The following is a 12,115-nucleotide window of genomic DNA, read 5'->3' as shown; positions in this document are numbered from 1 at the left end:
GTTGTAAACCAGCCCATTCTATGGTGTCCATTTTAGCAGCTAGGAAAGTAGTACAGAGTTTACCTTAATTCATACATTATTTACATTGCTGTGGAGGTAAAGGAGAGGAGGAAGCACTCGTGACTCTACAGCTGAAGTATTACAAACCTGCATGAAAAGTTCACAGGGTAAAGAGCATCAATTTACTGTAGAATATATTGGCTTTTTGTTTATGTCTTGCAATCTCAGGAATCATGGTTTACTTTGTAAGCTATTTGGTTTCTTATTTGAATATGTTAATTAAGGTCACCTTGCTTAAATACTATCACACAGTTGAATAATAAAATAGATAAAAAGGGATATTTTTAAAGAAACACCTTCATGCAGTGTGTCATAGTACAACAAAATTCTGAACTGTTTTCAATCATTGCTCAATTTAATTTTGGCTTTCCCTAAAATATGTGAGAAGTGTGTGCTGTGTATATACGTACATATATATATATTCATTCTCACAAATGAATCATAGGGAACAAAAATGCCTTGAAAACATGATTTTTTTCTTCCAAAATAAATACACATTCATTGTAAAATTTTCAAACAAAAAGAAATACTAGTAAGTATTTGAAGTCCAACCTAAATATCTTTCTAATTTTGGTTGCATAAAGTCTATAAGTATGCAATAAGACATAATATTTTGAAATATTAAGACAATTTTTTCCGTCCACACCAATTGCTACCTCCAAGTTGCCTCCCTGAAATGCCTGGAAGCCTCAGATCATAGTGTTTCTGTCATTACAGTGTTTCTGTCATTATGTAACAAGAATTCCCTTTCACCATGCCAGCCCAGAAGCTTGAGGACTTAAAGTAAGAAGAATATGCAATACAGGAAAGGAAAGTCCCACCTCTTCTGGCTAAGAGGTTGGTAAGAGAGAGCAGGGATGGGAGGTGGACAAGTTGAAGGTTAAGGGTAGAAGACCCGATGCCTCCCTTCCTTTAGGGTCTCCGAGGGGAGCTCACTGGGCACACCAGGCTCTGGACCATCAGAAAAGGCCTCCGATGGTTGAGAAGCCAGAGCAGCATAGTCAGGAAGAAAGCAAAGCTTCTGTCTCCATTCCCAGGCTTCCCTTTCTCCCATGTGTTCTGAATACTGAGTTAGAGCAAATGGCACTGCCTTGTGACCCTCTACCGTGAGTGACCAGGTGACACCATAGTACTTCTGAAGGGCTCCAGGATCTTCAGGAGCTGGATGAAGAAAATGGCAGAGGCTGAGAAGGGTCCACAGCATCCCAGAGGGCCAAAGGAAGCCGAGCCAGCAGAGAGGAGCTCACAGTCCTTCAAGAGCTGAAAAAGACATCAGCCAACTTCAGCAGACTTGAAGCCTCCACCGACTTCAGCAGCAGTTAACAATTAATACCTAAGGACTTATCCCAGCCCATTATACATCAAAGGACAGATTCCAGAGCACACCCAAGGACCAGCAAGAGGCCAGCTCCTTCAACCCCCCCCCACTTCCAAACATGGAGGGCATAATGTTGTCCACCAGGGAAAAGGGGAGAGTCCAGAGGTGTTGAGAATGCTCTCGAGTAGCATTTAAAATGACTGGATCTGATTACATTTTAAATCACATGGGTTAAATTTAGTTTTTGTTTCCACTGCTCAGCAGGCAAATTCTCCTAAAGAAGATCAATTAAGATATAGAGATAGCAACATTTTTTTTGCACACCAGAATTATAATATGAATATATTTATAATCGCACAACAATTATATTGTTAGGTTTAGAGGAAACATACTGATGACATTTTTACTCAGGGTCTAACAAATCTCTGAAACTAAAAGAGATAGCTCTTCTCTAAATAGTTACCTATTAGAGGCAGTGTTCAGTAGTGAAAGAAAATGTATTAGAAGACAGGTCAGAGTTCTGATCCCAATTTAACTACTTGCTACTACTTCAGGGAGTTCCTGAAAATGTCTTTAATCTCTAAAGCAGAGCTTCCTAGCAGATCTTGGCTGATGTACTCAGACATTGCTAAAATGTTACTCTCTTTAGCCCTGATGAGGCAGTGGAGCTCTGTACCCCACCCACCACCTCAGACCTCTCATCTCGGGCTGCAAACAGCCGCTGATGACTCCGGTGTGCCACATAAGTTGTTTTTTATGTGTATTTTAATGTGACTATTCGGGGGAACCATTGCTCTTTATGACTTGATTTCCTTATCTATAGAATAGGTATAGATATAGAATAAAGGAGGTGGACATACTAGATGCTGTCTGCAGCGCTTTCCATTGTAATAGTTTTTGCTTCTAGGACCATGAGGGTGGGTATAACCCAGTCTCAAAGGAATCACAGGATTTCCTACAGAAATGACACAAAAAGAATTTCTCAATTATTTTGAAAAAAAAAAAAATCCCTGATTATTCCGAAGCTCTTTCCTAAAAGAAATGTCTGAAAGGTCAGGTGTCATTTTTCTCAGATAACTGGCATTTTTTTTTTACAGTTGGTTTACTAGGAATTTACCTAAAAGCCATGATTCCAGAAAAACTAGAAAGGAACCTTTAGATTGCTATAGTATCCAAAGGCAAAATTAAAGTTATCCAGGTGACTAGATAAGTTTAGAAATTTGTATCCATCTTTCAACAACCTGTTTTTGTTATAAATAAATTAATTTGAAAGTCAATTGCTAGGCTAGTGAGTAAAGATGGTAGTGATCAATAATTAGTTCAGTTCCTACACAAATGAGATTATCTTGGAAGTAAGCAAAAAAAAAAAAAAAAGACTTCGTGATGAATGCCTCAACTCTGCTGATTATTTTTTTGAATATGAAAGAAGTATCTTTTTCTTTCCTACTCCCTTCTCCTGAAATATGCTCATTTATATCAATAAAGCAGTTGGTGCACGCAGAATTGATCTATTAACCATTTTCAAATTGAAGATGGACTTCTACAATTCCTCTGTTCAATGAGGTCGCAAATGTTCTTAGACAAAGCAGGAAATGCCATGTTCTTGTCAGCGAACCAATCATTCGGTGATTCAAATGGGAATATGACTCTCCGTTAGGAAGCGCGCACTAGAAAAGGTCCAAAGAAAGAATGGCAGTCGCGCTTACTGACAATAAACCCAGCTTTTCCGTTTGTGTAGCCTCCTAAGAGCTAAGCAACGACAAGAAGCTTTAATATACCCAGCCTCATTGACTTCTCATCACAACAACCCTCATATGTACTGTCATCACCTGGGGTAAAAATGGAGAACATCTCTGTCTACACCCCAACAGGAGGCTTTAGCCATTCAATTGTTCGTCATACAATATCTAACTTTGTTTCTAATAATGTCAGTATTTACAGCACCAGGAAGTCCCTATTTTGCACATTTCAAAATCACACAAGGTTAACAGCACCTGCAGTGACACCCAGCTGTCTGTGAGCAAAGGCTGCCACCTTGTGGAAACTGCGTTCATAGCAAAAATACAATCGTTGCGCGGAACCAAAACTTTTTGGTTTCTTTGCACGCATTAAGAATTTTGCAACTAGGCTCTTGCACTATAGTAGACACGCATACACACACATATCAATGTTGTTTATCATTAAAAAGCAAGGCTTTCCCTTAAATGTGTTTTCAAGTCTCATTTAAAGGTGCCGGTGCTGTTTGACTATCTGAAAAGAGAAAATACCTCTCTATTTTAAATAAATGTCCACGCTATCATTCTTTTAGGCAATGCACTACATTTGCTAAATTTTCTTCACCTAATCTTTGAATAAGTTTTTTGTTAAGTAACTAAAAGGAGGGCATGGTAAGACATTCCTGGTGGAATTTCCGGGAACATTCAATTTTGTGGCAAGATTTTATGAGAGAATTCTGGGCTTAGAGAACACTTCCTTTCCTGACAACACTTCCTTCCATGCCAACCCATATTCCTGGAATCTTTTGGGAGCTAAAGATTTCAAGATCTTGGATGAGAGATCCTACTGTCCATTGCTCTGCATATGTCCAGACATGAGGTCTTCGTGCAATGCCTCAGCCAACTATGCTTCAGAGACATGAAGTTAACCTTATTAAAAGATCTGCATGATCTGATGCTCCCTGAAGGAACTAGAGAAGTTCCTTCCCTCCTTTCCTCTCCGTCAGATCCCAGCTCTCTGAAGCTTAGAATTTTGCAATTAAACAAATTCTTTTGATTTAAGACCCTTAACTCCTATTGGAATTGAAATGGGTATGGTATATACGCTTCAATAATTATCTTTTCAACCAAAATGTTTTCTAAGTGTAGAAAAAATAAGGAGACAGTAATTGACTGAAACCTGGGAATCACAAATACCACTGAAAAGGAAGTGTTGGGGTAGATAATCTCTTAAATGAATGCATGAATGATGAATGAATCAATATACAAGGACGGTATTAAGAATGAACAGTTTCACAGTATTTCCTTGGTAGGTCTGGCTGAAATATGTAATCATGATTTAACGTAAATTCTGTACCCAAGGAAATGCCTGGCACAAAGTCACTCAAATATATACTGAATGAATAGATGGTTAGAAGGAGATGGAATAAATTAGGAAATTGCATCAAATAAAAGAAACAAGAACATGACCTGAGAAAAAAGGACATAAGAAGGGTTCGTTTACCAAATGCATTTTGAGTACATTCAACCAAAAAAAAATGTGCACCGGCTCTCTGTTGGCAGTTTGGAGGATGGTGTGCACGCCTTCTGCAAAGGGGCAGACATTAAACAAATAACCACAAGCTATTGCAAATGATGCTGCATGCTATTATACTGGCCAATGGTGGGGGCAGGGAAACCTGGAATCTCTTTTTGGGCCCACATATATTCTCACCGAGCACATTTTGCTGAATTTTCTTTTATTTCTACTTATACCCATGAACTCAAATTTAAGATGAATTACTTTTTCAGAGATCACTAAGTTTTTCCTTCAAGGTATTCAATGGTGCCCTAAACAGGCACCAAACTGGTGAGTCCTGCCTTCCCAAAGGACTTACCGACGTATATGAATGGTATTCATGAATAGATCAAGCAACTTTGATGCTATGATTAAGTATATATGTACATGATACTTAACATGGTGTCAGGAATTCCTACAAGTTGTTGCTTTTCTAGATCAAGTCCTTATTTCTCAAGTGTTGCTCAATGCCCTAACACCGTAAATTATTAATATATGTTACTTGAGCAGGGAATGGGTAAGAAGGTCAAATAAGTGGGAAATGCTGAATTAAAACCATGCAGGCTTCTTTTCTGTAGGACTTCTTAGGGCCTTTAATAGGCTACCATCTTTGCAAATCTCCGAGTGGATGTTTCTCAGAGTTTATGACTGTAGACCCTTTCCTTGCAGAGTGCATCCGGGGACTTGTTTCCCATGGAACACACTTGAGGAATTCTGGAAATAGAAATGCTTCTGTCTGGGATAGATGCTGGGATAAGGGTGAAATATAATCTATTAATAGTCTTAATCATTTTACTAAACTCAATTAATCAAATTAGCTGTGTTTTTAGATCAACACTGGGAGGCAATAGAGCTTTAGAAAGATCAATTTTTTAAGAAGAAAGGAAGAAGGAAGAAGAGTACAGGCTATGGGGAAGGCTCCAGTGCAGTGTCGATCCTGGAGTACCAGGAAGTAGCCAGCATGAGGCACTTGAGATAAGGAGGTGGGAATATCCAAAGGAGTGATAGGGTTGTAAGACCAAGTGTCCATCACAGCCCTACAGCTGCTCTTACTCCTGTTTAACTGGCTGAATATTAATCCCATTCCCAACACACAAAAATCTTCCTTTTTGGTTTTCCTCATTCATCCAGACTCATGGATGGCATGGAAAAAGCAAAAAGATAATATATCATGGGAAGTAAGTAATTTACTCCTTCCAGATAGGCTTAGTTCTCTCTACAGTTCTAAGCAATCTCACTACAATAATTTGAGACCAGGGGCAAGAGTCCATATGTGTGCCCACAAATCCTAAATCTAACTATGTAAAAATTACAAATCAAGCTAAGCAGCTGTTCGATAAAATATGTTCAATCTTCTTATCTTCACAAATATGCCTTCGTAACCACTAGGAGGTTGAGTGTGAATTTTGAATTTGAAGATAGGTGGGAGCTCTACACTGAGCTGGAACCACAGGAAAGCAGCCCCAGGCTCCCTCACTTCCACCACCAGCTCTGCCTTGCACGGTGAAGGGTTTCCCGCGCGGAGGTGTGCACACCTGATCTCACACACTGGACTCTGTCCACCATTTTCTGTAAGCACAGCTCAGACCTCTGGTGCACCCCGGGTGTGGGCTCTGCTCTCCAGGGGAGGTACCTGAAGGTAGACACTTTTAGAGCGGCTGGGGAAGAAAACACCAGGGTACCCTAGGAAGGTCTGACTCTGACAGTGACATAGCCTTGGCCCTGGCATTAAACAGAGGGGAAAAGATGTGGCTAGAGAAGGGCCAGAGCAAGGCAATTTTCAGTAGAGTCTAAGGAAATTTAGAATGAGGGAAAAAAACCTTTGTAAAATTAATGCTAAAATAGCTGCAGTCTTTGCTGTTGTCCCCAAATGATGGAGGGGTGGGGCGAGGTATTTCTTATTTGAGTTTAACTATTTCTGAAAGCCTCTGGCCAACTTTTTCTTCTTACTCTCCAAGGTAAGATTATTTCCCCTTTGGCATCAAAAGGGAAACGAGATCGGTTGCATGAAAAACCAAAAACGATGTATATTATCAACTTCAAACTTGTCCCAAGGCTCTCTCCCGCACTGTGTTAAATAATAGACATCTTTTTAATTGAATTTCTTTGTGGGTAGCATATGCTGGGCGATATTATGCCTGCGTCTTGCTCCAAGCAGCAAAATGTTCTTCATAAAAGCATTACAATCCAGCGCATCATCCTACAGGGAAAGAGCGCAGAACAGTAGCAGCTTGAGATCACATAAAAACAGTGCCTCTGAAATGTAATTGTAAAAACACATTGCAACAAACCGGGACGGGGAGGGGCGGATATTTAGAACTATCGAATGAAGCAAAAGAAGAGGAAGAAGACGAAGGAAATGAGGAAGGGAGGGAAGGAGGGAGCACGGTGGCACAAGTTTGTCTATAGAATCAAAGCAGCAATGCTTTTGGTTTCACAGCATTCCATCTGCAAGGTGACCTATATATTCGTTTCCCCTTGACAGCCACTGTCCTTTGGAGGTGGGCTTGCAATGGGTGTGCTGCGGGCCACAGCCATCCCCACGCCTGCAGTAACAGTCATGTTCTTTACCCCAAGGATCCTGGAGCTTCAGCAGAACGGTGACATGGACATCCTGAAGCACAAATGGTGGCCTAAGAATGGCCAGTGTGACCTGTACTCTTCAGTGGACACGAAGCAGAAAGGAGGTGCCCTGGACATCAAGAGCTTCGCGGGGGTTTTTTGCATCCTGGCTGCTGGAATCGTCCTCTCCTGCCTTATAGCCATGCTGGAGACATGGTGGAACAAGAGGAAAGGCTCCCGGGTCCCGTCCAAAGAGGTACTTGACTGAGAGTTTCAGCTCTTGAGTTGAAGCAACAGGCAGGCTGCATTTCCAGGGAGGATAAGCGCGAGGAGGAGGATATTGGTCTGGGTGTAGTCATTGTTTCTTTTTACTTTGAAGATTGAAAATAAATTTGTGACATGTACAAATTGATGAGACAAATACCCATTTCCATGTAAGGACATCCAGATAGATGAAGAGGAGACTATAGCATTCTAAAGACTGACAATTTCCTGTGCCACAATGGGCTCGGAACTTCTCCCAGATCTCAGGATAGATGTTCAGTCAATGGTTTTTTTTAAGGCTGTGATTCCCTTGACCAGTTCAAAAGATGCTTACTATTTTAATTCAATTAGTCGTTTAGCCTGTATATAAACTGCCTAAGTCTCTATTACTGGGCATAAGAAATGCAATACTAAAGTAAAATAATTAGGATTTTCTCTTCATTCCCAGTGACTCCATCCTTCTGTTTACATGTAGACCCGTACAAGTGATCGTATGTTTTTCATTCTTTGATGGCCTGAAGCTTACTAAATCCACTCTAGGCACTCATCCAGAATTCAATTTTTCTCCTGCACTCTGGAGTCAGCTTAACTCCAGGGTCATATTAATTTTTTTCCACAGCTTTGAAAGAATCATTACAAAGTTACACCAAATGTCTCTTCTACGTGACAGTTCCTTGTTCCTTGTTTTTATCTATTTTTTATATGGAATTTATTAATTATCAGAGAAAATCCTAAGTTAAAAAAAAAGCTGCATTTATCTTATGTCCACCAGAGCAAAAATGCAAGACATGATTTCATAAAAATGAAATCATATCACTAAAACTTCACAGACCAAAATGATAGAACACCCTGGGTTTGCTGAATGGTTTGACTCATGGCATAGTATAAAAGGAAAGTTTTAATGCTACCTATAACTTGAACTTAGTTAACTACCTCGCGCCTAGCTGGAATTCTGAGAAGATCCACTTTAATGCACAAATAATAATGACTTCTCATTTGCATATGAATTTTTGCATGGTAATGTGTTCTTTCAAACAGATTGATTTCTAAAGTTGTTTACCATTTCCTTACTACTGCCTAATATGCAAAATTGGTCAGCATTATTTATAAAGAAAAGCTTGGCTTCGAAAAGATAATGTTTTAGCTTCTTATTTGTTTGAATGATCACAGATTCTAAATTAATGGAGCATGAATTAAAAATTAATCATATTTTATTTTAATGTTTTCTTTGTAAATAAGCTTCTGGTATCTCTGTTGACATTGATTCAATACAGAAGACCACATTAATACAACATTATAGGCGAGAATTCATATTCTCAAAATTGGGGGAATTTAAGGACTCCCCAAGCTCCTTCTATTTTGAATTGCTATATATGATATTAAGTTTTAGCATTATTATATCTGTTGATACATTACAGTTACTGTGGGAACTATCAAGTTATATCTTTCAACCCTCTAAAGTCGTAGTAATAATATTGCATTAATGGATATTTTTATTGGATTTTAAAATGAGAAAAGAGAAGGAAAAACAATGATGCACGTCAAAATACTCTTCACCCAGGAACACTATAATAGCACAATGAAAAAAGAATACATATTCCATTCTAACACATAACATCTAATCCAGATCCCGTGAAAAAATATTTTCTCTTCATATGATTAATAGGTATTTTTTTAATCATATAAATTTAATTTATTGAGCTTGGCTATAAGCAAGATTGAAAATGATAGTTTTATTTCTTGCCAGCTCTATTTTTCAAATATTGGGCTTTATTGCTCATTTTTTAGTGAACCACCTGAGGGATTTATACATTGGTTTCAACCCCACAAAACTGAGGTTTTACTACCTTCTTGTTTATTAAACTCCTTCCTGTCAGGGTGCCATTAGCCTAGTTCAAAGTATCTTTGCTTTAAAGGCCATTTAGCATAAATCTGACCTTAAGCTAAAGCTGTCTCCCACATGTATTGACTTAAAGAGAATTTTAAAGGTCCCACTGACCTAATAATATTGTCCCATTCCAGTGCTAGAGCTAGAGTCTATGAATTTCTCAATTAGAAGTTGATCCTTTTGTGTTGAGCTCTGTCTCTCTTAAACAATCTCATGTACCTAAAGCTTATGAAAAATAACACTTTCATGGCCACTGATACTTTATTGTAAAATAGCATATCGTATTACTTTCCTTTAAGAATGGAAAGTTGTGGGGCTGCAAAGGGAGTTCAGTGCTAGAATTTTTGCCTGCTGTGTGGGAGACCTGGGTTCGATTCCCAGCCCATGCACTTCCCAAACAAACAAGCAAACAAACAAAGATTCAACAAATGGTGCTACAATAAGGGGATACTCACATGGGAAAAGAATGAAATGTGACCCCCGCCATACAGCATACCAAAAAAAAGAATGGAAAGTTGGGATGAGGAATGAGTAGTAGAAATGAATAAAAATCCAACTTAGAATTAAAAAAAAAAAAACCGAAAGAGGAAGAATAATGTATAAAGAAGAGGTGGGGAGTGGGGGGTGTGAGTTGTCAAAATCATACTTTTTATTTGTACAATTTTATCTAGATCTGTCCCTGCTCTTATAGAATTGCAGTTACCCCTCTAACTGCTCCCCCACGTCTTTGTAGTTGCATGTGGTTTATGCTCATTTCAGAACTTTTACTGCAAGAACAAATATTTATTATGGCTAACCTGGAGAACAGGGATCATCTCAGAATTGTCTTGGTACCTACCGCCACCCCACCCCAGGACCTTGCACAGTGCCTGGCTCATATTAGGTGCTCCATAAGTATTTGTTAAATGAATAAATCCCAAAGTTCAGTTAATTACATATCATGTTTGCTGAACTACTTTTTTTTTTTTTTTTAACCATGGAAGCTAGTACTGATAAGAACCTTATCTTCTTTTTCTTCATCTCCAGGATGACAAGGAAATTGACCTGGAGCACCTCCATAGACGTGTAAATAGCTTGTGCACAGATGACGACAGCCCCCATAAACAGTTTTCCACCTCGTCAATTGACTTGACCCCTCTGGACATTGACACTTTGCCAACACGACAAGCACTGGAGCAAATCAGTGATTTCAGGAACACTCATATCACCACAACAACCTTTATCCCAGAGCAGATCCAGACTCTTAGCCGCACACTGTCAGCTAAAGCTGCCTCTGGTTTCGCTTTTGGCAACGTGCCTGAGCACCGAACTGGCCCCTTTAGGCACAGGGCACCTAATGGGGGCTTTTTCAGGAGTCCTATAAAAACAATGTCATCTATTCCTTACCAACCAACTCCTACTCTCGGGCTCAATCTGGGTAATGATCCAGACCGAGGCACCTCCATTTGAGCATCAAACAAAAGCTCTTCACTGTTTCTTTTTTAGGACTCCCTTTGCAAGGAGCAACTGTAATATCGTGGGACTAACATGGATGTAACATTTTTTCAAAAAAAAAAAAATCAAGATGATTAGTAACAATTCTAGTTCTTTCTCCCCACCTTCTCCCTCCTCTCTATCTGCTATTTCTTTCTCTATTTCCTTCTCTTCCCATACATTCCCCTCCACTTTTTTTGCATTACTCAACTTGTTGCCCCAGAATATAGTACACTCAAATCCTATTAGTCCGCTTTTCATATACTGTACTTCAAGTATAGGAAATGTGCACTGAGTATACTAAAAGTATATATGCAGGATTAATTTTACATAAAGGCCTCTTATGTAACGTTTCTCTATTTTTAAACCTATAATTGCAATAACTTCAGTCTTTTTACATTCTTCTGCTGCATCCATATAACGCTCCACTGCTGTTGAGTGTCCTTTAACTGTGGACCAAAGGCAGCCCCTGCAGTGTTTATAAAACAATTTAAAGACCATTCAGGCCACAGAATATGAGAATGCAATTTTGTAGGATTACAAAAAGCCATTAATATGCCAGTCAAGACTACAGTTAAAATTATTCTTGCACTGCAACAGTGCATATGACCTTTATGCGATTGTACAGTATTGAAACTTTTTTCTTATGTACAGTAAACTTTATCAAATGGCAGAAGCCTCTATTGTGTTAAATAAATTAGTATCTCATATATATATACATATATACGCACCTATATAATGTATATATATATATATATATATATATATATATATATATAAAGGCAGCCATTGCTATTGCAATTCATTTAATAAAGCTTTAGTTTTAAAAAACAAAGTATTGTACACAGGAAATATGTATAGTGCAGAGGTTCTTTTCAGTTAGAAAAGGCAGGTTGCTTTAATATTATTCTGACTCGCATCGTTTGCCAACAGAGAATATTTTATACTTTTGTTATTAAAACATCCAGGGCGTTTAATATTTGTTCCTAGATGTAACTCATTTGAATGAGTTTTGCGTTTGTTATTCAGCAGTGTATAAAGCTAACCTTGGTAATTTTACTTTTAATTAATGATCTAAGTGGAAAATGCTATTAGCTGAATCACATCCACAACAGCACATAGAATGCTCTGTAAGAGTTTAAACATAGATCATTAAAGGTTAATAAATTCTCTTCCAAAGCAGTAAGCCAGTCAATATAATAACTCTGATGGGGGAGAGCCCGTAAGAAATATTGATGTGGCCTTAATTGTTGTCATATGTTATCCTAAAGAAGAAA

General features: G+C 38.6%; 1 protein-coding gene across 3 annotated transcripts in view; it reads left to right on the top strand.

The window, feature by feature from the left end:
- GRID2 (glutamate ionotropic receptor delta type subunit 2) overlaps window positions 1-11,484 on the top strand; it is a 1,588,850-nt gene extending 1,577,366 nt beyond the window's left edge. For all 3 annotated transcript variants that reach the window (XM_077142855.1, XM_077142857.1, XM_077142856.1), the window contains 2 exons: window positions 7,229-7,469; window positions 10,392-11,484. In XM_077142855.1, coding sequence (XP_076998970.1) covers window positions 7,229-7,469; window positions 10,392-10,814 — 664 coding nt within the window. In that variant the 3' untranslated portion in view covers window positions 10,815-11,484. The remainder of the gene's footprint in view (window positions 1-7,228; window positions 7,470-10,391) is intronic.
- Window positions 11,485-12,115: the final 631 nt, after the last annotated feature.

This window comes from Tamandua tetradactyla, chromosome 24, assembly GCF_023851605.1.
Source record: "Tamandua tetradactyla isolate mTamTet1 chromosome 24, mTamTet1.pri, whole genome shotgun sequence".
NCBI classification, from domain to species: Eukaryota; Metazoa; Chordata; class Mammalia; order Pilosa; family Myrmecophagidae; genus Tamandua; species Tamandua tetradactyla.
This window is presented reverse-complemented; position numbering and strand designations above follow the sequence as displayed.